The sequence below is a fragment of the Silurus meridionalis genome, chromosome 1, assembly GCF_014805685.1.
Source record: "Silurus meridionalis isolate SWU-2019-XX chromosome 1, ASM1480568v1, whole genome shotgun sequence".
Classification (NCBI taxonomy): Eukaryota; Metazoa; Chordata; class Actinopteri; order Siluriformes; family Siluridae; genus Silurus; species Silurus meridionalis.
The window spans coordinates 17,388,542-17,414,355 of record NC_060884.1 but is presented as its reverse complement, the minus strand read 5'-3'; the positions used below and the strand labels follow the sequence as shown (position 1 = coordinate 17,414,355).

Here is a 25,814-nt window from a genome sequence, read left to right as displayed (position 1 = left end):
TTATTTTACTATAACGGTTTTCAGCCCAGTCATTGATTATTTCTACCACGTAACATTTAAAAGCCAGAAAGCATGGCCTTTAGTAGAAACTGCATGCAGACCTCAACTGTCCAGAATGAAAACCTGCTGTGTATCTACATTTCACACAATACTGGTTTATGAAACCGTATCCAAGCTTTTAAAGATTGCAGTAGTACTATTACGTTATCAAAGGTGCACCTTTGTTGCTTTAAGTATTCCTAAATCAGTATAGACCATACAAATAACATTATTTATCAACCAGTGATTTCACACTTTATTCAGCTCACATTATCCACTTTATCATTAAATGAAAAGAATCAGCGAAAAGAAATTAATTACTTTAATCAATACTTAAATCAATTCAAGAATTCAAGCTTCTTGTTCATGTCTGACAAAAATTTAACACGATGTGGTCTTCTGCTGTTTTTAGTTCTTTGGTGTCAAGGTTTTTACATGTTCGGATGTTATCTGAAATACCGTTCTGTTTGTGATTATTTGAGTTACTCTAACGTTTCTGTCAGTTTAAACCAGTCTTGCCATTCTCATCTGGTGTTTCTTTCCACCTGAACAACTCACACACAGTAAACATTTTCAAATTTTGCATATTTTTTAAACCATTCTGTGTAATCTCTATATACTGGGTTAATGGGTCTATAGTTGTGGGTGGGTAAAAAGTGACACTACCCTGCCACTCTCACAAATTTACCACTGAAATCAAGACCATAGCTGAATACATAACAGTAGTCCTCAAATCTTGGAACACATGAACAACTATCTCTCCCATGATTGTTTTTGTTTTTTGTTTGTGCAAAACAAAAGTGTCTTTAACAGTGCATTAATTACTTGTGCCCCATAGCCCAATGAAATGTACCTGTATCTTCAATAAATCATCTTGTTTTTGCAATAAATCAAATCAATTTAAACCTCATTCTCAGTTAAGGACCAGTTGAAAATAACATGTAAGTTGAAAATAGTTTTGGGGATTGCCAAAGCCATCAATGAATGGTCAAGCTCAAGACAACCAGGAACCTTGCAAAATGATATGGCTTGCAAATTCTCCAGGTTTCATAAAATGAACAAGTGTTTAAGCTTCCACAGAGGCATTTATCACAGCTCCAATCCAATTCTTTCACAGCCATTCAATGTTAAGGATGATGTTGCTACCCAGTATTTTTTCCTCTTCAGTAAACCTCACTAGTTGAACATACTTTTATGACAAGCTGTGAGCAGTAAAACTGGGACTGAAAAAAAGGCATCACTGGCTTCAGGGAACAGAGATAGAATATAAGTTTCATCTTATGACAGTTCTAAGAACCATAACTGAATCGACTGTCTATTTCTCTTTTTAACTGTAAAGTTGGGAAGTAGGAGATATTATTAAATGCTTTAAGAGTATTCTAAAGGGAATTGAAAGAAAGCACTGGCACTGACCTGCATTTTTAATTATAATTCTTGTTTTCCACAGCAAATCCAAAACTAAATCTGTCTCTTCTCTCTTTACAACTGCAAACGTTTTATTTGAATTTTTTAATTGACCTAGCTTGTGTACTTGAATTTATATTTCTTTGTTAAATAAGTGTGTAATCGCAGCATGTTGTGCACTTAAAGTTCCTGTGCCCAGGAACAGACATTGCAATAAGTTATAGCACTTTAATGCACAGCAATAAGTAAGAGCATCTAATAAATGCAAATAACTTTGACCTAGAATCCTTTCATACCATCCTTTTAGTGGGAGAGCCAAAAAGTGTTTAAGGAAACAAGGAAGGAAAATGAGGAAGATCAAGAATAAACACAGATAGTTACTGAAATGTAATGCATAATTAACAAAGGAAAAGACTATGATTAAAATATACGAACTTTGCAAAGATAATACCGCTCAATTAAAAAAAGTGTCTAATCCCACTGATACATTCTGGATATGTGTGAAACAAATGTCAAATATTGCTTGATTTTAAGAAAATAATCCTCACATTACAGACCATCGCACAATAAACTAATGTAAACTAAAGATTGTACCTTTGTGCCCATATAGCAGGGTTGTACTGCAATAGTATTGTCTGTATATTCTTAGCTCTATATATTCCCACCCAAGTAATTTTATTTTGTTCTGTTTTATGAAGAGAAATGTGCATATGGCTATTTAAGATCTTTCAGCTGCCCCTTGACAAATTAATGTAATAATATTTACCAAAATATAGACCTAAACAAAGTAGTTCCTTAATTTAAACTACTGTGACTCTGACCAGGCATTTACTAAGAATGTGTGAGTAAATGAATAAGAAAACACTGCAGGTGCAGTAAATCCATCATTTACACTCACATTAATGTAAATGTGATTTACTTTTGTGCTGTATCCTTCATAGCTGATTGCTTTTCTAAAACGTTTATGTGTCATGTTTTATCCTGTTGCAATATATCTATATTTCTTCCATTGTTCTGTTCCTAACACATATTTTGACACAAATCAACATATTTACATTACAGACTACACTCTTCATATAAGAAGCCAAAAAAACATTTGCATGGCTTTCTAATAGTGGCTTGAATGATGTGGCTCTCTAGTTCTAGGTCGCATTGTGTTTATGAAGAACCTACTGTTCTGGCTGTAAAGAGTTAAATCATTGATCTGCAACATGATACATTAATTAGTAGCCTCTTCTCTAGCTCAGGAGGCCTCCATAACACATTATCTCCAGCTTTCTCCAGTTCTTCCTATCTCCCTATTTACTGCCAGCTTAAAAGAATCAGGAGTGGTGCTTGATGTCATCGCTTAGTGTCCTACACTAAAAAGCAATTCTGTGAGCCATTTGCTTTAAGAGTTCTTGACTAGACAGTTTTCTAGTTTCCCTGAACACTATATTCAAGCACTCAATTGTGATGTTCAGAATCTTCCACAGCTTTCTTAAGAAAACACAAAATTTGAAGCTGTTCAAGACAGGAAAAAGTGAGAGTTGTGTCATCTCTCAGTTGTGTTATTTATTTGTGTATAAGCTTCTGGACTGATACAAAGCTGTAAAAATGTTTGTTGAAACGGAAACCCTGGTTTCAGAAACAAGGTTGTTAGCTTTTGCAATCTCATAGGAGGAACTTAAAGGCAAGGGGCCCACTTCCTTATTGGAGAGCAAAATATTTGACCAAAGACCAAAGATTAAAGACCAAATTATTTGCTGTGTAAAAATCCCTGATACGTAATCATATTATAATCATAATTATTGGTGTGTTAGTTTATTTTTGTCTCAAAGTTTAAACCAGAAGCCACATGTATTGTCTCTGTTTTATGTGTCCTAATGAGTCGTGTTATTTGATTACAACTGACTGCTAACTGTTTTAAAATGTGTGTGTTTCACTTCCTTTTTGTTTACAGTAGAGTGGCCTACCATCAAGTCAAAAAATAAGAAAAAAAAACTTAGCATGTTAGCATGTGACTTTGTACAGTATGTCTGATAGTGGGTGACTTATGACTATTGCTAATGTTCATGTCTAGAAGATTATCTGTATTTTCTTAAACTCACTTTGTAAAATGATTCTGTTTTTACAGTCCGATATCTGTGTAATGAAAGACACAGCTCATATAATCTGATATGGAGTGCATACACTACCAGACAAAAGTTTGAACACACGTTCTCTTTCACTTGTTCTCTTCTTCACCTTGAGGAAGGGTGAGTACAAAGCCAATAGCCCTATTAGTGCTAATACAACTACTGTACAAATCCATATTATGGCCAGATATAGTTAACTCATCATTATGCATAAATGGTCAGTCAATCAGAAAAACCTCAAGAACGCCAAATGTATCCCAAAGTGTAGTTGCCAAAACCACTGAATGAAAACTGAATCCGAAACTGATGATTTACATAAATGCTTTTCAGTGTTCAAGTGGCAGATATATTTCCACATACACTGTTTAGAGGAGAATGCATAAGTCAGGCCTTCATGGTCGAATTGTGGCAAAGAAACCATTACCATTTTGGGTTATTTAAAGTTCCCTTTCAGGAACTCGAGCTGCGTCGAAAACACTTTGGGAACGCCTCGCGTTGTTCATGCTCTAAATCGTGTAAAATCCGGCCAACAGGCAGTCTTGACGTCATTGGCGGGTGATGTTGCGTAAACCAGGAAGCTACAAAATGGGTGATCGATGGTAGCGACATTAGCTTCTGTTTGTTCAGTTAAGCGCTTTGTGTGTGAATCTGGGCAAGCAATGGCTAAAAAGCAGACAAACTTTCGCATGTGTGTCCCTCCTTGCCCAGATGAGCTTTGTGTTGTTTGCTTGGGAGTAGAGCATGCTCAATCATCTCTCTCTCTCTCTTGAGAGAGAGAGACAATTGTCTATGCTGTAGCCACATGGCTATCCGCACTCTCCGCTAGTGTCCTCGAAGAGTAATCTCCCTAATGGCTCAGGTCCTGCTCTCACTGAGGCGAAGCGGCGCCGAAGGTCAGGGGACTCGCAGGCCGACCTAGCAGAAGGCATGGAGATGGATGAGTCCTCTCCAGCCTCTCCTGCTCCCCGGGGAAAGCATATTTCTTCCTCCGAGGAGGGAGAATCTTCAGATGCTAGCAAGCCTACGGACTCCTCACAGCCTGTGCTGTTCAAGGAGCTCCTGGGGGTAGTAACGCAGGCCATCACTAAGCTAGAGATAGCTTGGCCCCGACGAGTAGCGGAAAGCAACGCGTGGCCCCTGAGGGGGTGCAGTTCCTAGCAGGTGGTCTATCTACAGAGGTAGTAGAGACCATTCTCTATTACAGAGCTTCTTCCACAACTAGGTTGTATGCCGCTAAATGGCATCTGTTCGCCACTTGGTGTGGGCACCACCAGGTGGACCCAGTCAACTGCCTGGTTGGTTCAGTTCTGGAGTTCTTGCAGAAACAGTTTGCCAAAGGATTGGCTCCGTCAACCCTGAAGGTTTATGTGTCCGCCATTGTGGCTTTTTGTACCCCACCAGTGGGGCAGTTGTTGGAGAAACACCCTCTCATGACAAGTTTCCTACGCGGCACCCAGAGGCTGAGGCCTGGGACACGACCCAGAGTGCCTGTGTGGGACTTTGCCGTTGTGCTGGCGGCTCTTTATCTGAGCCCCCCATTTTAGCCCTTGGCCGAGGTGGCTCTTAGGTATCTGTCATGAGTTTTCTTCTGCCAATTTCATCCCTTAAGAGGGTCTGGGACCTACAGGCTCTTTCTGTGGCCCCGTCTCTCCTTGAGTTTGCCCCTGGCATGGCCAGTGCTATCCTTTACCCTAAACTGGGGTATGTGCCTAGGGTGCCTGCGGCTCTCTCACGACCTGTCGTTTATGCAAGCATTCTGCCTTCCTCCTTTCCTTGCCCCTGATCAGGAAAAGCAAAATAGACTGCGAGCACCGGACGAATCCGTGGAGGAAGTCAAAGCAGCTGTTCGTCTGCTATGGCCCTCATAGAAAAGGTTTCCTGGCTAATAAGAAGACGCTCAGCAGATGGATTGTGGATGCCATTTGTCTGTGTTATGAGTCCTCTGGTCTTCCCACTCCTTTCGGAGTCAAGGCTCATTCCACCCAGAGTATGGCAGCCTCTACGGCCTGGTCCGCTGGAGTTTAGCTCCAGGACATTTGTAACGCTGCGGGCTGGTCCACCCCACTGACCTTTGTCAGGTTTTATGACCTTGACATCAGAGCCACTACTGGCTTCACTACTTTGCTCAGACACACTAGGCAAGGACTGGACAGTATGGCGTGATTGGACACTCGTTCCCAAAGCGTTTTTAACGCAGCTCAAGTTCCCGAAAAGGAACATTACTAGGTTACATATGTAACCCTAGTTTCCTGATAGTTTACGCGACGTTGCCCGCCGATGACATCACGACTGCCTATTGGGCGGATTTTACAAATGATTTAGAGCGTTAACAACGCAAGGCGTTCCCAAAGTGTTTTCAACGCAGCTCTCGTTCCCTCAGGGAACGTCTCTGGGTTACATGTGTAACCCTGGTTCCCTGAGGGAACGAGACGCTGCGTCGAAACGCTTTGGGAACGCGTTTTTTGACGCAGCTCGAGTTCCTGAAAGGGAACTAGGGTTACATACGTAACCTAGTGATGTTTTTTTTTGTTGACTACATAATCCAATATGTGTTCTGTCATAATTAACCGCCTACAGTATTAATATACAATGTTGAAAACAATACAAGTGAAGAAAAATCATTGAATTAGAAGGTGTGTCCAAACTTTTGACTGTTACACTATGTTACCATATAGCCCGTTATAGAATCTAGCTAAGATTGTATTAGGATCATCTATAGTGTTCCAAGACCAAGACTGGTTAGACTGTGGCTACTCACAGTTTTGTTTTGCTTTTATGTGTACAATGAAAATACATAGATTTTTATTGTCTAGTCTTTAATTGATCATATAGACTATGTACGTATACTATGGTTGTGGGAGGTATTTGAATGTGACCGTTTTGTTATGATTAGTGTTTCTAAGTCAGACAGTGTGCAGACAGTGTAGTCTGGAAAAAACCTTGTAAGTCTTTTCAGGGACTAAATTATGACAATCAATAGTATACATTGACACCAACGACTGTAAAAAAAAAAAAAAATCAATTAATAATTCACCACTGACTATGTTTATAAAAATTCTTCTTCTTCTTTTGGCTGCTCCCATCAGGGGTCGCCACAGCCGGATTATTCGTCTCCATACCACCCTGTCCTCTACATCTGCCTCTTTCACACCAACTACCTGCATATCTTCCCATCCATAAACTTCCTCCCCGGTCTTCCTCATTTCCTCCTTTCTGGTGACTCCATCCTCAACATTCTTCTACCGATATACCCCATGTCCCTCCTCTGCACATGACCAAACCATCTCAATTGGGCCTCTCTCACTTTTCCCCAAAACATCCTACATGTGCTGTCCCGCTAATAATCTCGTGTTAAATCCTGTCTATCCTTGTCACTCCCAGTACAAATTTCAGCATCTTCAGTTCTGCTACCTCCAGCTTCACCTCCTGTCTTTTAGTTGATGCCATTGTCTTTAAACCATACAACATAGTTGCTTCCTACTGTGATTACAGCTATAAATGTAGTTGATCCGCATGCAGATATTTACAACCTTGAATTTCCTTACACAATAAATGTCACCCTTTGATTAAGTTAGATCATGGTCATCAAATGATTGTGATCAGATACTGGCTATTAGAATGGAAAATTGCAGTGTTATTTTTCCTCATTTTCTCTTTTGTGATAAAACAAACTATAAAATGTTCTAATGTTACTTGTGGTTGATATAGAGAAGCATATGTCATTTCATGATAGTCTGTACTTTTCACTATGTGTAGTATACAATTTCACCATCTGAAGGGTTTTTCCAAAGCAGTGAGTGAAGAGGTGTTATTTCCTGAAAAGTATGTAAGCAACTGAGAGCTTGCTCTTATAGTACATCCGTTTATTTAGAAAAGGAAGCAGGAGTACGATTAGATTGAGATTAAGCAAGATTTAAAAAACCTCTGACACCCATTATAATAACAACCTGTAAATAATTTGTGAAGGACGTTATAAAGAAGCCAAATACACTAGCATGTTAATTCAGGGATCCTTAACAGCATGCAGGGAAATTTAATAAAAAATTTTAATATCATTAATACAACTTATTTTATGTTTTTTTCAATATGATTAAGACATTATTTGATTAATGTTTTTATTCACTTAAAATTTGTTTGTGTATAGATCAGATTTTCGAATGCAGATTGTCTTTGCTAATGTGTTTTAGTTCTCTGTGTGGTCATTTTTTTTATTGCTTTTATTGCTTTTATTTTTTAGCATTGCTGTTGGATTATTTCAAATATATGGCCCATTGCATTTTTTTGTCAGCTTGATGTTGTGGACAATGTATTTGATCATCTTTTTTACTTAGAGATAAAACCCCAGGGTCTTTTAACACAAATTAAGTTCGAGTGAGTTTACCTGAGGATATCTGAAAACACAATCGGATGAAGTGAATAGTTGGAGAATACACTGATAAATTTTCTTTTCCGATTTTGTCTTAGGGTGATAAATGCAGGAAAGAGTATGCTGAATGAGGACCAGGCAGCATGTGATGTGCTATATGTGAAGAAGCTTACTAGCAAACAGCAGCGTGCCTCTCTGCTGATGGAAGACAGTGGGGTAAGATTTACTGGCTCTCAGAGCAACACAGTTCGGCCACTTAAAGCAAGTTGATATCAGTTTTGGTTCAGGTTCGTCATTCAGGCTGTCATATTTGGACTGAAGTCATAGCTTGAGATTCAACTTACAAAATATTTTGTAACCAGGAATACTGTAACAATCTAAACAGTACATTGTTTAGAATAGGGCAAACTGGAGTCTGTTGTCAAAGAAATAATATTTTAGCTGTTAAGCTTACTTGCAGTTTTCTACTTCACACACACACACACACACACACACACACACACACACACACACACACACACACACAGATTTAGTTGCCTTTATCATGTCTTATGATGTCTGACTGTCCTCTGTCAGCCTCCACCTTCCACACTAAAATTGTCAGGTAATATATAAATTATATGATATATTACATATGACCTCAACACCGCCCACACACATATTTAGTATTTTCCATTTCAGTGGTAGCCAGTGGTTGGTGGTTTTGTTGGCTTAATGCTAGTTTTGGTAGTTTTGTTAGCTTAATGCTAGTTTTTGGTCTGCCCCAAATTTGAGAACAAATAAACAAGATTTTAATCTCCTAAGATTATGTCTTACAAATTATATGTTTTAACTATATAAGCATACATTTTCTAACTATTCTTCTGTCCATTGACACCACCATCCATCTTTCTCTCTCTGCAGGATACCACTGGCATTCCCCTGCACTTCTGGGGTGTATTTGATGGTCACGCAGGCTCTGGAGCTGCCCTCATGGCCTCCAAACTTCTCCATCGTCTCATCAGAGACCGTCTGTGTGAAATATCTCATCTTTTGGAAAACCAGAGCAGTCCACCACCCATTTGCCTAGCTAAGAACGGGAGTCCCTATCAGGCTGAGCAAAAGAAGGGATCCTGCATGGATACTGAGGACCAGGATGGACCTGTAGATCCCATTGCTCGGTTCCACATGGAGAAGGTCGTCAGTCTGGAAAGTCTGGTGATGGGAATCATAGAAAATGCCTTCAAACAAATGGTGAGACTATAGTGTTCCAGGCCATTTAGAAGTCAACACTGAATCAAATTTTTATCAGAAAATGATAGTGCGCTTCATTTGTTCTGCCCTTTCAAGCCTAAATTAAGGTTATGGCACTTTGTATTAAGGATGAGTCGTTCATGAACGATTCATGACTCAGTGCTCAGGTTATGTACAGTAAACAGAATTGAGAAGTTCACCTCTCAACCATTCTAGTATGAGTCGTTTGTTCTTTGATCACGTGACCCCCATATACGCTATGCAGTTCATTACACAGGAAAGAGAATGGAATAGTTCATCTCATAAGTCCTCAAGTAATTTGTTATTTTATCTAATGACTTCCATATATTGTACACTACACCATGCAATAGATCAGGGTTTTTGGTCCGTATATTGACATTGTTGTTATAATAATTATGGTAGATATGAGTAGATATGACAGGCTAGCAACTTATTCTGCTTATCATAATGTTTCCTCAGATGCAGTGTCATTATTGGAACTATAGTCAAAGTTTGTGTATGTAGACATATTCGGAGAGCTGCTTATTGAACATGTAACATTTTATAACCAAATGAACAAAATGACTCAAAAAAAGATTTGTTCATTTTGATGACTGAGCTTCAGAGAACCAAGTCACTAAAACGATCTTCCCATCACTACTTTGTATAGGTGATACATAGGGTACATACACAACCAGCCAGACTAGTTACTCTAGTCACCCAGCTTTCCAATTCATGCTGGCACACCTCAAAGTAGCAATTATATATGTCTGCACTTTTAATCTTCTTAATACAACAGTTCATTTCTGGTGCAACATTTCAGAGACTCAAAATTCTTTATCTATACACAGTGATAGAGAAATCAGTGCACAAAGCATTATAATAAATTACATGCCCTGTTTAACCCATATTATTGGTTGACAATGGTCCACTTTGAAAAACAGGAGTTGTGTATTTATTGAAACTTGTTTAGGCTTAAATTTATTTTTGTGAAAATAAATGTAAGATCTGCTACACTGTTTAGCCAATCTCTGCAGTTTAATGTGTTCAGATTAGAAGCATGATGTGGAAGTACTGAATATCGACTTCAATTATCAAGTGTTTCTCTTTCTATCCTGAATGAATCCTTTATGTCCCTATTTTTACAATATTCATATTTTATTATCTAAAATGTACTTACATAAATTCATCACACTATAATATAGTATAGTTAGTATAGTTTAGTTAGTTTCTCTGTTTATCTTTCTTTATATGTTCTCTGTTAGTTTCTTTGTCCTTTTGGCTACAATTTTACTCCAATTAACAATGATTAGTAATTCCGCTTAATAGCTTAAAAAAGATTACAAATTAATTAATAAGTAAAATAAAAAACTTTATTGCATGCCCAATATATATATATATATATATATATATATATATATATATATATATATATATATATATATATATAGTTTTTGACTCATGATTAGTCTCTTTAGTCCTTGATACTTATTCCACCAAAGGTAAATCTGAGTCATTACAGTTCATTGTACCAAATTATACAGACATTTGATATTCATCTTATTACCCTGTAACCAGACTTGCATCTGTTCTGATTTGAATAATGTTCCTTTTCATCCTGACTGATTCTGTGGTCATCTGTGATCTCCAAAGTTTGCCAAGCCCAAATACGCCGGTACTTGTTAGCACTCTTATAAACAATTCATTTTCACATACTATTTTTGGCAGGTTTTTTTCACAGTCAGTGTGATTCATTAAAGCAGCCTCGTGATGATCCACTTCAGTGTCACTGACAATTATTTGCTTGCCACACTGAAAGAGAGTATTCAAACATTGCAACATAATTCAAGTGGAAATGCCATATTATTCCAGTCAGTCTCTGTTTCTTTCATGCATTTATTAAGTATACAAGACATAACCAGTTTTTTACATGCTGCAATCTAAAAATGAGGGAGTCATCTTTAAAAAAAAGCCTGATAAGTGTATGTCCTCCATTAAAAATCTCACACCCTGTGCCTTTTTCTGTATAGTAATCATTCTATTTGAAATGTTATAGAGTGTCCATGTTACAGACAGTACTGTGTGTTTTTGTTTAAAGTATTATTCTGGTGTTTGTGCTATGCAGGATGACCTCATTGAAAAGGAGAAAGTATCTTACAGCATTTCTGGAGGATGTTGTGCCTTGGCTGCTGTGCATTTGTTAGGCAAACTCTATGTAGCAAATGCTGGTGACAGCAGGTAAGAAAAGCAACCGTTATTAAAATATTATAAATATGTACATTTATAGATTTCATCGATGCAATAAAAAAAACTAATCTCAGCAAAATAGTCACTGTGCTGTTGCTGTAATTTGTTCATAATATGAAGGATCTACCTTTTGTATTTCAGAGCCATAATTGTTCGCAATAATGAGATTATTCCGATGTCTACTGAGTTCACACCAGAGAGTGAGAGACAACGGCTGCAGTATTTGGTGAGTTTCCTACCTGCAGCACAGCTCAGTTCAGAGGCAAAAAGAACAATACAGACATATGCATTTGTTACCAAACCTGAACCTATGATGATTTCATGATTTTTTTTTACCTGATGTTCTGACATTCAGTAAATTCAATAAACTTAATTAATGTTAAAAATGTTCAGACCCTTCAGAGTCTAGCTTTTCTTGAATACAGTCAGCCCTTGACCTATGAACGCCTGACCTACGAATTTTCGGAGATACAAGCATGGCCACGGCCACCCAAAAAAAACAGAAACAAAGAAAATCAAAATATATTCAAGAAAACTTTCAAAGATTTGACAACAACACAAACAGAGAGAGAAGTAGAAGAACGCATTGTGGAACCGGGAGCAATGCCTCTTTCTGCGCAAAGTCCTCGTTGTGAGAAGACGTGTTCCGTACAATAATTGCACAGTGTGATGTAATTTTTGCGTTGTGATTTTAGTGTTTGTTAATTTCTTACCATGGCAAAAAAAAACCCACAGAAATAGTGCTCCAGCTAGGGGAGAAAAGAAGCAGGGGAGTGCAGTTTCTCTTAAAGAAATCTTACAAGAAAAGAAGAAACAGACCATGCAGTCAAAGCTTGATTCTAACTTTACTAAAGTAGAACCTCGACCATCCACAAGCGCAGCACTAGCTTCACCACAACCATCAACCAGTCATGAGGGTGAAGGAAAGGAACTTTTGGATGAACCTCTAGGAATTTCATCCATCTTCTCTTCACCCTCCTCCCCCTAAACAGTACTCTATATATGTACTATAAATTCCAGTGTCATCAAGCAAAAAGTTACTGCACATTTAGGTAATTAAAATAATTATATACATTTTTGTAATATAGATTTAGCATTGACTGCATCTCGGGGTTCCTCGGAACGCATCATAGAGTTTTACTTTTCTCGACTTACAAACACTTTTCCGGTCCCTATCTATTTAATAAGTCGGGGGCTACCTGTATATATTCTTAAATGCAAATGACTGATTTCTTATTTAAAATCTTCATAGCGACAAACTGCTTCGTGCTCTTTATGGTGTTTATAGGGATTCCTTAAACCAGAACTGCTTGGGAACGAGTTCACACACATTGAGTTTCCCAGACGCATTCAGCACAATGAGCTAGGCAAGAAGATGTTATTTAGAGACCACACAATGACTGGCTGGTAAGTTTTTTAACATCGTTAGTTGATTATCTATAAAAATGTCCAAGCATTCTTAATAAATCAGTAAATGACATCATGAAAATAATCATACTTTTGTGTAAGTTATGATAGTCATTTTTATTTCTTGATTGCAGGGCATATAAGACCATTGTTGAAGATGACCTCAAGTTCCCCCTTATTTATGGAGAGGGAAAAAAGGTAAACTACCTTTACTTCATTTTTAATAAGCTTAGAAGTTTGATGTGAATTTTATCTTATCTGTGGCAGTTACAGTGAGATGTTTAATGCTTACTGTGTATTGTATTCTGTGTGTGGGTTTTTTTGTGTGTGTGTGTGTGTGTGTGTGTGTGTGTGTGTGTGTGTGTGTGTGTTATTATAGGCCCGAGTCATGGCCACAATTGGAGTAACACGTGGTTTAGGCGACCATGATCTGAAAGTGTACAATTCAAACATTCATATCAAACCTTTCCTATCCTGCTGTCCAGAGGTATGTTTATAAAGACAGATGTGCAAGTATTATTTAGTCTTTTTCGCTGACTATATCCACTCTTCTCGTCATTCATTTTGTGAGTCACCCATCCATCTATTGCCTCGAAATATAAAGAAATATTTTTTGTAATACAACACCTGATCTCACAAGGAATAACTTTATACTAATTTCTTATAACAATTTCTTGTTTTATATTCAGGTGAAAGTATATAATATTTCAGAGCACAAGCATGGCCCTGATGACATCCTCATTATGGGCAGTGATGGATTGTGGGATGTGACTTCTGACAGAGAAGTAGCCGATGCAGTAACAAAATTTTTGTCCTGCTGTGAGCCTAATGACCCAATGAGGTACTTTTAACCTTTTTATTAACTGCATACTAATGTTTACAAATGGGGTAAATGTTTTACCTCTTTTATTAACTTAATTAAAAAATTAGTGTCTGATATGAATTAGCTAACCACACCAGCAAGCAGGTAGCATGGAGTCATGTGAGAAATAAACCTTTATAAAATGTTATACCACTTTAGGAATGTAGTAAATCTTACATTTAAATTAATTTTTAACTAAGATAATATCCAATATTACGGCCTACCGTGTGATCATTACAGAGATGGGAAAGACAAGTGTTTACTGTGTCAGTCTATATCATAGACTTTCATACCTGTTTGGACAATCCCATTCCAAAAGTACGGTCTTTAACAATCTACGATACTCTGGGCTTTCTACAAAATGTTTGGAGCTATCTGTGGACATTTGGGACCATTCAGTCAGAAAAGCATTTGTGGGGTCTAGTACTGATTTTTAACAAGAAGGTCTAGCTCACAATTAATGTCCCAGTTCATGTCATAGCTGATTATGGTTTGAGTGCTTTACACCACAACAGCTGATGCTTGGTTGCATTGCTCATATTGATCTTATCCTTGTGTGTAGCTTCTTTGCTTATTTCATAAAATAAGCTTCTAAGGCAAGATATGTGCTATGCGGTTTTAGCACGCAATATCCCTGGTTTTGCATAGTCTACCATTTTGTGACTAAGCTGTTCAGATTCCTAGACTCCTCCACAATAATAACAGCTTAGAGCAAACAGAAATTTCATGGGCTCACTTGTGGCAAATGTTCAAGTCAGTGTAAGTTCTTCAGTATGTACCATTCTATTTGTAATGTTTGTTTTAGGAGATTGCATAGTCAGTGCTCATAATAATTGATTATAATGCATAATCAATGCTCAGTCAATTAATTGCATCATTGTCATGAGTTAACACGTGACTAATGTCAACTTAATCGCGCATTTTTATCTGTTTATCTGCATACCTTAAATTAATACTTTTCAAGTTTTGGATACTCTAATTAACATGGGCAAGGACAAATGGATGGATACTTTATGCAAATGTATATTTATTATTAGTAAAAACCATACTCAACATAGAGCATGAAGAGAAAATATTCTTGTAAAGGTTTTGAAGTAATTATGGTGTTTTAATTTACATAAATCATCAGGACACAGACGGTTTTAATTGCATGACCCGTGCATTATGTTGATTTTGGTAATTAATTAAAGATTTGGTGTATTAGTTAAACGAATGTTTAGTGATTAAAAGTGTGTGTATGTATATATCTGAGTAAAGAAAGTTGAATAAATGTGTGTTGCGTTGTGTTCCTTACTATACCTTCATTATCACTCTCTAACAGGTACACTTTGGCTGCTCAGGATCTCCTAATGAGGTCACGTGGTGTTCTGAAAGAGCGGGGTTGGAGGCTACCCAATGACAGACTGGGATCAGGTGATGACATTACAGTGTTTGTCATCCCATTGGCTGGTGCAGAGTCAGAGACATGACAAGGCAGAGCAGTTCCTCTCTGGCAAGCAAATCAGGACACGGCGATAATTCGTGCTGGCTGAGGAAGGGGTGCAATACCAAAAAAAATCTATTCTCACTTGGGCTTAAGGGAAAGATATATGCATTGCTCCTTTTCCTCTGATTTTTCAGAGAAATCATTTCGACTTTTACCTCTTCTAATCAAGCTTGGGATGACATCATCATTAAGTGCCACTCTTCAAACTCTACATTGCTCACAGATTTTCTGTGAAAGACTTCAAAACACACAAAGCCGCTGTGATATCTATATATACTCTGGAAGTCTATTTGGAGTGAGGAGCGATAAGAAGAGAGATTTGTGCTAGGTGAATGGAAACAGAAAAATGGGGTACTGCTGATATGAGATGAAATGTTGATGATTAGGGATGTATAGATGTAAGCACTTTATCTTTAGGCCTAAATTCATAAACCTGTAATTAAGACTGAAAGCAAGTTTTGCTTTATTTCACCCTCAGCTTCTCTACATGTCTCCAAAGAATGTGTCTATTTAAACACATGGATTTCATGACACTGCAGTAGCTTTATTTCAAAACAAATGATCACCAAGAAAAGAAGGAAAGCACAATTTTCTTATTAGTCCTGATAATGACGGGGTCAAAAACATGTTTTGAAAAGTGAATAATTATTTTGATTGAAGTAATTGTGTAGGGCAGTGGTAGCTCAGCAGTTAGGATGTTGGACTACTGATTTCAAGTTATGAATTCAATGGCATTATCAAGCCTTTGCAGGGCACATAGGCAAGACCATTAACCCACAACAGATGCTTTGTATCAATGAGATCAAATTTAAATCTCTCTGGTGCCTACCTTAAATGTAAAGATATACTACTGTAACTCACACTTAACAAAGCTTCTAGAAATTTGAATCCATAATAAATCAGCTATTGCCCATTTGACTAAATCCAGGTTCCATACCTCTCCACAAAGCCATGTTCATAATGAACCTAAGAACTTGCAAGGAGGTAGATTTTTGGATTATAATCGAACCCAATTATATTATTTGTGCAAAATTTTCACTTAAAATGTAGCTTTTAGGATATTTTTTTTTTCTGAGATGAGATTAAAAGCTTATTATATATTCTGAATCCATATTAGGATTAGTTCAAGTTCAGCACTTATATGGAATCTAGAAACTTACCATTAATGAATTTATTATACTGTATTATAACTATCTACGAAAACTTGAGGAACCATATTTGTAAAAAAAAAAAAAAAAAAACTAATGGGCTGAAAAAAGTTTTAGGTGGCAGCTAGATTACCACCTATATGAAGATATTTTCAGCAGTAGAACCAAGGTCCTGAACATCTTAATCTTCATTTCAATACACCATGCTTAAATGATTTTCAAGTAAAAAAACCTATTGTGAATATGAATTCAACCATTTGAATTGATGGCTGACTGCATATAATGTGTAATGTTTAATTTTGCTATAATGTTTAATTGAATTACCATTCTTGCTGACTGTTTTAGCATTTTTCAAGCTGTAACACCTAAGTAACTGTGATTCCTTCACAATAAATCTCCCATCTTTGAAGAAATTATTTTCTTCCTCTTTGCCATGCACTACATGATCAGTAGTCAAGCTTGTATAAATATTGATATTTTCTGCACATTAATGATTATTGGACCCAAAGTTACAAGAAATAGGAGACATCAAACAATAAGACCAGAATAGGATCGCCATCAGAATCAGTACCATTATTAGTAATAAGGAGTGTAATAAGAAAAAGAATGCTTGATGAAAAATCACTGATTATAACAGTTAATTTGTCATCATCCGTTGCAAATTGGTCATTATATGGCTTCTATTATTTTGCCTGGGTAATTGTTTTTTTGATAAAATGTTGCTGTTTCTCTTCAGCCAATCATTAGATTTTAGAGCATCGATCACTTACCATTCACAACCTCCTACAAACATTACCTCCAAACTATTAATGAGGCAAAAGTAACAGGATTACCCACACTAAACTAAGGCTGGGATTACATTACTTGAAACCTTTTCATCCACACATAAAACCAATGAAACACAGCCCAACATACAAAAAAAAAATCATCACATACACACTACAACCTACACATCTATTATGAATGTTTCAGTAGCTTTAGCGCATTTCACAGTAAAGGCCTGGCTTTTTTCTTTCTTCTCACAAACATGTACACCAAATCATCATATTCTGATAGCATACTAAGCCTTAGTGTCTGTCACGGTGTGCTCAAACATCTTAGCAATTAGCTAGCTAGTGAGCTGCGTTCCTGTCACCTCTATTACTTGAATATTTGTGATGTTACCATTTTTTAAGCTTGTGAAAAAAAAAGCCCTATGCACTTTATTTACAAATAAAGCTTCGGCAGTTCAACCAGTCTGCCGTAAACAAATGGTCTGTGGTGTCTGAACAACAATTTATACTTTAACATGTACAAAACTAATAGTTGTCACTAAACATAAAACCTTTTATATTAAATATTAATATTCTCTTTTGTCACAATCAGCAAACACACTCAAGCCCTCAGGTCATACAATTCAGTGAAGCCCTTACTTGTGAAATAATAAGTGACGGGGTGGGTTAAAAATAAATTGTATTTAGATGTGTTTTAGTTAATAGGTTCACTATAAATATATGTAATCTATAATAACAGTATAATCACTGAATAAATTACTTTTAGGTTGGTTTTTTTCAGCATAGGTGTGCATCGCATGAGTACATTACTAGCTGCACTTCATCGTTTTGTCCACCAGATGGCACTGTTGAAAAAACAGGCGGGAGGAACGCTTCATTACTCCAGAAGGCTTCATTTATGCCTCGGGTATGGAATGATGTCATTATTATCAGAGGCGTAGGAGGCGGAGCTAAAAATTCCTAACGGCTGAATAGCTTCCTCAGCCAATAGGGAACGATCACCAAGGGAGGAGGGGCGGGGTGTTGTTCATAATGTGGGCGGGGCCAGTGTTTGTCAGCTTCGTTTCTTAGCAATAGAACAGAGATCAGAGATCTTCAGTATTCCTCTGCGGTCAAACTCGGGCACAGAGAGGAGGAATAATCCTGAACAGCACGAACCAAGAAATAAGGTACTGCTTTCATTCTTACTTTCATGAGTTTGAGGAACCAGATACAAAAGATTTAAGGAACTTGTGGATAATGTTTGGGAATAAGTTTTATTTGCGGCGGCTGTGACTGTGTGTGTGTGTGTGTGTGTGTGTGTGTGTGTGTGAGAGAGAGAGAGAGAAAGTGTCCTGTGGTTATCTGAAAGCTTGGCGCTTCCTCTGTTCATATTCATTCCCTCTGTAAATAAGATGTGCTATGTTTTGTTCACCTGACCTGAAAACCACCTGTTCATTGTAGCAGTCAATTAAAGAGCGTTATAATGAGGTTAAATGTGATGTAAAAGAGCCGCTCGGAAAAACAACCTGAGCTTCCAGCTTGGAGCGACTGTTAGGGAGTTGCACGTTACCGCCTCGTCCCTGTGCAGTAAACACGGATCTGCAGCTCGCTCCTTGTTTAGGAAATCGATTCAACGATCAACAAAGCAGTTTGACTTCGATTGCGGCTGTAGTGTTAGAAAAAAAAAAAGATTTGAGTTGATGTCCTACTGATAGAAAGCACAGTGAAGGAGAGGAGTTGTTTGTGTAAAACGCGGTCTAACCTGTCGCAGTCACAGGGCGTTGTTTGGACTGGCTCGAACAACTAACTTACCCCGAGTCACATAAGTCGTGGAGAAGACCAGGGGCTCTTTCTGTGAGAGGAAAACGAAACGAAGATTTGGCGATAGTGGTGTTTTATGAATTGGTGTGAAACAAGGGTGATTAGTGAAAAGACTGCATTCATCGCTTTTTGATAGAAGAGGCTAGGCCACGGGTTCACACACAAACCATGGGGAAGAGCAAGAACCTGGTCAACTTCTTCCAAAACTAGTGACCTAACAAAGCTCCAAGCTGGTAAAAGCACTCCTAAATTACTATTGACTGGACATTGTTTGGTGTGTTTTTATCAACACATAGCTTCAGGACACTTTTTTGTGGATTTATAATTATGTAACACTCACTTGGAGCTTTTTCCAGACAAGGAATTGTAGAATACAGCTCTACTCGTGAACACTGGACATGTCTTAGGAACCTGTTGAGTTGAGATAAAAATGGCAAGGGAAATAAGTTCAAAACGTCCACAGAAGATTCATTGAGCAATATTTTTTTTTCCCTTTCAGAGTTGTTTGCTTGTGCCAGACAGGAGTGTACAAAGTCTGCCTACTGGGCCAAATTCGGCCTTCGGCTTCTCTCTCTGAGTGTATGAAAGATGGCCTGATGCCTATGACCATGGTTGCAGTGTCTGTGCTAATACTGTTAATGCAAAAACATTTTTTTCCTCCTAACAACATCTGGAAATGCATGTACAGAATATTTAAACATGTCCAACAAGTGCAGAACTAACAGCGAGAAAGTTTGAGATGGAAACTAAGCTTGGAAAACTTTTTGGGAAATCTTGAGAGTGCTTTTTTATTTATTTATTTTTTTTTTTTATATAAGTCTTAAAGTGGATTGAAATTTAGATTAGAGTAAATAAAATCGGGACTAGAAAGTTAGATTAAACCCATAGCTTGGAAATGGTGGAAATATCGTTGCGTTTCAACTCCAGTATGCTGTGGTAGACGTGACTGATGAGGGTTTTTGTTGACCAGGTCTGCCCTGTTAGATTGTTTGAACAGTTAATAGCTCTGAATGTCAACTCTTGAGCCCTGGTTTATGACTGTGAACACTGCACATGTTGTTTAAAAGGGATAAACAGACAAGACTGGAAAAAAAAAACAAGCCAGAGTGATTGTACGTGCATTTGGCATTGCCAGTACGGGAGTTTGGAACATCCTGGAAAGAAAAATGTGCCACTGATGTACTAACCCATGTTGACCAAGAAAAAAATAACCACATTTGGTGATGAAAAACATGAATAACCTCTACAGGGCATATCAAAATGTACAATTTGAAGACTGCTTTGGGCGTAGTAATGTAGAGGTTGAAGAATCTGAAGGCTGCTTGGAATTTCAATAGAAATACAGAGATAAGCCACACAAGTTCTCAGACCAAGATTAACTTCGACCAAAACGGGGAGTAAGAAAGGATTTGCTCATGATCAAAAAATCAAGTAAAAGCATATTGGCCATGCATAGTGCATCTGCCATGGTTTGGGTTTGCATAAATGCTCCGGAGAAAAATTCAGCATGCAAACAATGACCCAAAATACACTGACAACACAACTATGTTAATCACCAGACCATAACGCAATTAAGCTTGCATTTCACCTTTTGAATAAAAGGAGACTAAAGGGAGAAGCCACTCAAAACAAACTGCAAGAAGCACTACACGCCTGGATAAGCATCACAAAAGAAAAAGCACAGCATTTGAAATCAAATAATAACTGTTCACTTTGTTTCATTCCAATAGTTTGCACACATAAAAACCTCTAAGCTGTCGAACGCATCTAGATGTAAATATTACCATGTTAAAAATAAAATTTGTATCTTGATCTCAAATCCAGATGTCTTCAGTCTATAGCGAAGACAAAGACAGTAGGTACTTTGCTGTCCCAGTACTTTCGGAAGGGTGAGAAAAGACAAGACCTTGGGTATTTTAATTAGGTGTAATCAGGTTCCAATTTTGGAAACCTCTGGCTTATGTACCACAGTGGGTTGTTTAATGGAATCTTTTACATATACTTTGGATTTACCATCATGCACTATCCTGAAGTAGAAATGAAAATCTCAGCTGCTCTTGTCAATTGATACTTTTTTTTAATCATTTTGTTTCGTAGGCCATTAAACAGGTCATTAACTGAGCTATGTGTCATTAAAGCCTTTTAAACTCTTTGTAGGGGTTATGTAGCTAAATGCTATACAGTACCTAGTAAAGAAACATTAATTAGCATCCTAAATAATGTGTCTGAATTTGCGTCTCCAAAGTTTCATAGGTTAATGCAGAGCCTACCAAATCTCATTTTAGATTTTTGGTGGAATTGTTAGTGATTTTTTTTTTTTTTTTTCGTTTTCTCCCTTAAACTTAATAATCACTGTCTACTTAGTGTCTACTGAGTGCAAATCCCAATTTTTCCCCCTAAATATTATTTTATATTAATTATTATTTTACTTTTTATTAAATGTAAATAAGAGGGTCCCTGGTGGTCTAGTGGTTAGGATGCGGCGCTCTCACCGCTGCGGCTCGGGTTTGATCCCCAGTTAGGAAACCAACCCCAGCCACTCTTAGTGCCGGTCCCAAGCCCGGAGAAATGGGGAAGGTTGCGTTAGGAAGGGCATCCAGCGTAAAAATGTGCCAAATCAAACATGCGGATGATCCGCTGTGGCGACCCGTAATGGGAGAAGCCGAAAGAAAGGTTTTTATTTTTTTTATTTTTTTTTTATTAAATGTAAATAAAAAAAAAATTTTAGGTGCTGTTTATTATTATTATTATTATTATTATTATTATTATTATTTTTTTTTTTTTTCTGTCATATATTGAAGCAGGAAGACTTTGTTGGGAGAATTCAGGACCAGGATTGGTAAACCCAGTGATCTAATGCACACATTATTAGCTGAGATAAATAGATAGTGGGTCAGTCTGGACGAAAACAATAGAACAGCTGTAACTATACTCATCCACAGTAAGCAAATTCTAGTGATTCTCAAGTTCTGGTTATTGTAGCCATTCTACAGCATGTAAAGTCATTTCTATATAATTTATAGGTAAACGTTTATTTCTGCTACCGCTTATTTGAAAAGCAGAAGTTAGTTTCTTGAAATGAATGTAGTCTTCAAACATACATTACAATGCTAGTAATAAGTTTCGAGTTTAGGTTTTTCACACTAGAATCAACAAACTTATACATGACTGTGAGCAGAAATGAAGCAAAGTGATGGCCTTATAAGAAACAGCTATCATCAGTCAACACAGAAAATACCGACCTTTCTTTTAACTAAGATGCTGAAATTGCATCAGCATATTTAAGGATAGTGTTAGTTTTGTTAAAACCCTTTTTAAAAAGCAGACTGGGGAAATGTATTTGTTTAGGCAAGTGTCCTTAATCATATAACAGTCAGGAATATAATTAGGTTGCTTCATGCATTTTATGACCATGTCTATTACTTGTAACTTCTAATAACTTTTTTTGTTGGCTTCATCTTTTAACAGCATGATTATGCAAGAATTTCGAGCTTTATTGTTGATCTGTTGTGAAAATGAGTACATAGAGAACATGGTACATAGAATAACCCGTTTGAAGAATTCAGGTTATCGGAATGGATAATTTGAGTTTGTAATTCGAGTTTGTACAGCGTGACATTGTTAAGTGGTGCAAAGGAATGTTCAAAGTTCAGAACTGCTTTATGTAATGATGATTACTGTTTCTGTGAAATTGCTGTATTGTATTCGGGTTTAGGTTATGGGGAAGAAACGAATGCACATTTATACTTGCAAAGCAATTTGCCGTTAAATGCGTCTGTTCAATTAGAATTTGTCTAAAAGCTTTGTGCAACATACACACACTGATTGCAGATCCAGTTTGCTTTGCTTTTTCCCCAGTTGCAATAATAGCGTTCATTTATTTGCAGGTTTCCAGTAAACATTAGGGACTCTTGATAAATTAATTCAGCAGTCAGTCTAGTTTGCTGGAGCAATATCTTTGTTTTCCAATGTGGGTACCCTACAGATTTGTAGTTCCTAAAAACATTTTATACCCAAGTGCACTCTTGCTTGCAGTGGATGATCTCACCTAGGTACTGTTGACTTGTACACCATAGATAGTGAACTGCTACAGTAATCATGAAAACACTGCTATGCTAATTTCAGGACTTTTCTTCACCAAATCCTCCACTGGTACATTCTTTCAACAATTAGTAGTTTTGCTTTCAATCTCGACTGGAATGATTTATATTCCAACACATTGTCACCCGGAAGATGACAAATTTTACTGGAGCCTCATGAGGTTTCGGGTTTTTTATTTCCGTGCCACTCTTATTTATGTCTTGCTCCACCCTGTTTTCTGTAAAAGCTGCTTTGGGGGAATGTTCGTTGTTTCATTTGCTATAGACATTACATCAAGCTGGATTATAAATAAATCAGTACTTACACAAACCATTTAAGAGTGCAAACTTTTGAAATTGTATTGATATTTTGGAACACAACAGGTCCTTGAACATGTCCTGTAGCAACACCACACTTAAACACTTAAAAGAGAACCTGCATGGTCGCTGCTATCTTTGGGAATTCATGATTTAGATTGTTGTTAAACATTGGGTTGGAAATTAATACACAAATACTATTCCTGTTAGTCTCATGTGTTGACTAGTGTTATTTTGGGGGGAAAAACAAACCTTGTGTTCTCCCTTCAAACCAGAATAACTGGATACTTCTGAACCTCTTACAGGTTTGTTAAAGAGAAGTGAAATATTTGAGTTGACTCAATTGAAAATCTGCTGCAAGTGTGTGATCAGTGTGGACTTATTTCAGATACATGGTAATTTGACCTATTTGGGGAAAAAGGTGTGCGTGTGTGTGTGTGCGTGTGTGTGCGTGTGTGTGCGTGTGTGTGTGTGTGTGCGTGCGTGCGTGCGTGTGTGTGTGTGTGCGCGTGTGCCAAAAGCAATCATTTGAAAACCACCTGCAGAATTTCCTTACATGTTTAGTGTTGTGTGAAACAAGTATCAGACTTGGTAGTAATTGTTTACAGAAACAACACTGCAGCTTTTACATATTGACTATTGCAAGTATATGTTTTCACAACTGATAGAAGAGTGCTAGCTTGAGCCACTTGTAGGGTGTGTTTGAGCAAAACAACACTGAAGTCTTGGGCATTCTCATTGCTCAGGTATGCATCTTCACCAAGTTGTTTTTCTGGCTCCAATACACACAGGCCAATCAGTGGTTCAGCTTTACCCTTGGCTAGTGTTTTGATGTGATGCACACTGATACTCTGTCTTGGTTTTAAAGCTTCTGTTTTATGAACCATCTTGATAGCCCTGCGTTTTATCACTTAGCCCTCAAGTGTGAAGAACAGCCACTTTACCGGGTCTCTCAAAGTCCTGATGTGTGTGCAACATTTGCTGTATGAGGAAATGCACCTTATGGAACTCATTGATTTTAAACTGAATCAAATTTACATCTGAGGGAGTACAATCTGTGCAGAGAGAAGCAATAATGCAAACCTGAGCCTCTCCTGTCTGTTTATTGCCAGTGCAGAGTGGAAGGTTTTCATTACTTGCTTTCTTCCTGCTGGATGGAAAAACCTGCATTTGTGGGTTGATGAAGCTCCCTCTCATGAAGCTTCCCCTTCCACTCTCTGCACAGTACAATAAGGGACCAGCGATGCTTCTTTTGTGTGTACGTGTCCAGAACTTAGGTAGGAAGGGAGCGGACAACTGTATATGAGGCATGTTTCTTTATCGGTGCTCGTTTATTGTGGCTATCCGCCTTTTTCCCCCATGCACGTTAGTAGTTATGTAAAGTCGCTGGCGATCCCAAACGCAAGCAATGTCACCTAAATAGTCCATAAATGAACCAAAATGTAATGTGTAGTAAGTGAAGACATGTACGCTTCAGCTGGAGCAATGCAGAATGAACATAAATGTGTGGCAGCACGTTCTACAGTACAGTCTATAAAAGAAGAGATTTGTATTATAGTTACAATGTTTTGGCTTAATGTCTACCAATATGAAACAGTAGGTTGATTATCTGTTCTAGAACCTTCATCTGGACTCTTAACAAAGAAAGGAAACTGAACTACTTGATTGCTATTCCAAACATGTAAATTGTTGTTCTTGCCCTTCTAGGTATGGCAGCCATACGGAAAAAGCTGGTGATCGTGGGAGACGGAGCATGTGGAAAGACCTGTCTACTAATAGTCTTCAGTAAGGATCAGTTCCCCGAAGTCTACGTGCCCACTGTGTTTGAGAACTACATTGCTGACATTGAGGTGGATGGCAAACAGGTTGGTGTGGATTAGTTAAGTGTGTGTGTGTGTGTGTGTGTGTGTGTGTGTGTGTGTGTGTGTCAGGTTTTTACTGATGAATTAAGCCTACTGAATGAAGGCTACAAAATCTCTTACAAAAATACACTTCTGGACACAGAATTTGAAAAACGTGGCAGCGAATTACAAGCCACACCCACAGGTTTCCCTGCCCTGATTTCCTGTAGTTCATGCACATTATAACTCAGACTAAAGGTCAGGTCAGGATTGTTAACAAAGACCTGTGAAGACATGATACAAATATATTAAAATATAAATATGTATATTTGTGTATGTGCAATTATTATTTTTTTTCTTTATTACAAATTAAGTTCAAATTTGAAAGCGTTTTTTGTGGTTCCAACAGTTTGCTGATCAGGTAGGGTCTGTTTCAATAGCAAAAAAAACCCCAAAGACTTCCAACTCACTGTAAAGTATAATTGATAAAATAAACCCACTCCATAGACCACAAAAACCATGGCGCATCGATGCCCAGTATGTTCCCCTTACTGGAAATGAAATTAGATTTTTGGAAGCCTTCCAGTTCGAATAAAATGGCAGACAAACACTTATGGTCCATATATGGTTTGTTTGAGAAAATTACGAGAAATTACAACTAACGTAGTCTGCTAGCTGGCCTACATTCATA

At 37.5% G+C, this 25,814-nt stretch overlaps 2 protein-coding genes across 2 annotated transcripts in view; both read left to right on the top strand.

The window, feature by feature from the left end:
- ppm1j (protein phosphatase, Mg2+/Mn2+ dependent, 1J) overlaps positions 1-16,720 on the top strand; it is an 18,168-nt gene extending 1,448 nt beyond the window's left edge. The window contains exons 2-10 of the mRNA XM_046856992.1: positions 8,025-8,142; positions 8,830-9,159; positions 11,285-11,397; positions 11,548-11,632; positions 12,695-12,813; positions 12,948-13,011; positions 13,193-13,300; positions 13,503-13,654; positions 14,997-16,720. Coding sequence (XP_046712948.1) covers positions 8,025-8,142; positions 8,830-9,159; positions 11,285-11,397; positions 11,548-11,632; positions 12,695-12,813; positions 12,948-13,011; positions 13,193-13,300; positions 13,503-13,654; positions 14,997-15,144 — 1,237 coding nt within the window. The 3' untranslated portion in view covers positions 15,145-16,720. The remainder of the gene's footprint in view (positions 1-8,024; positions 8,143-8,829; positions 9,160-11,284; positions 11,398-11,547; positions 11,633-12,694; positions 12,814-12,947; positions 13,012-13,192; positions 13,301-13,502; positions 13,655-14,996) is intronic.
- A 1,401-nt stretch (positions 16,721-18,121) lies between these two features.
- The window catches only part of rhoca (ras homolog family member Ca), a 16,603-nt gene continuing 8,910 nt past the window's right edge, over positions 18,122-25,814 (top strand). The window contains exons 1-2 of the mRNA XM_046862223.1: positions 18,122-18,251; positions 24,990-25,147. Coding sequence (XP_046718179.1) covers positions 24,992-25,147 — 156 coding nt within the window. The 5' untranslated portion in view covers positions 18,122-18,251; positions 24,990-24,991. The remainder of the gene's footprint in view (positions 18,252-24,989; positions 25,148-25,814) is intronic.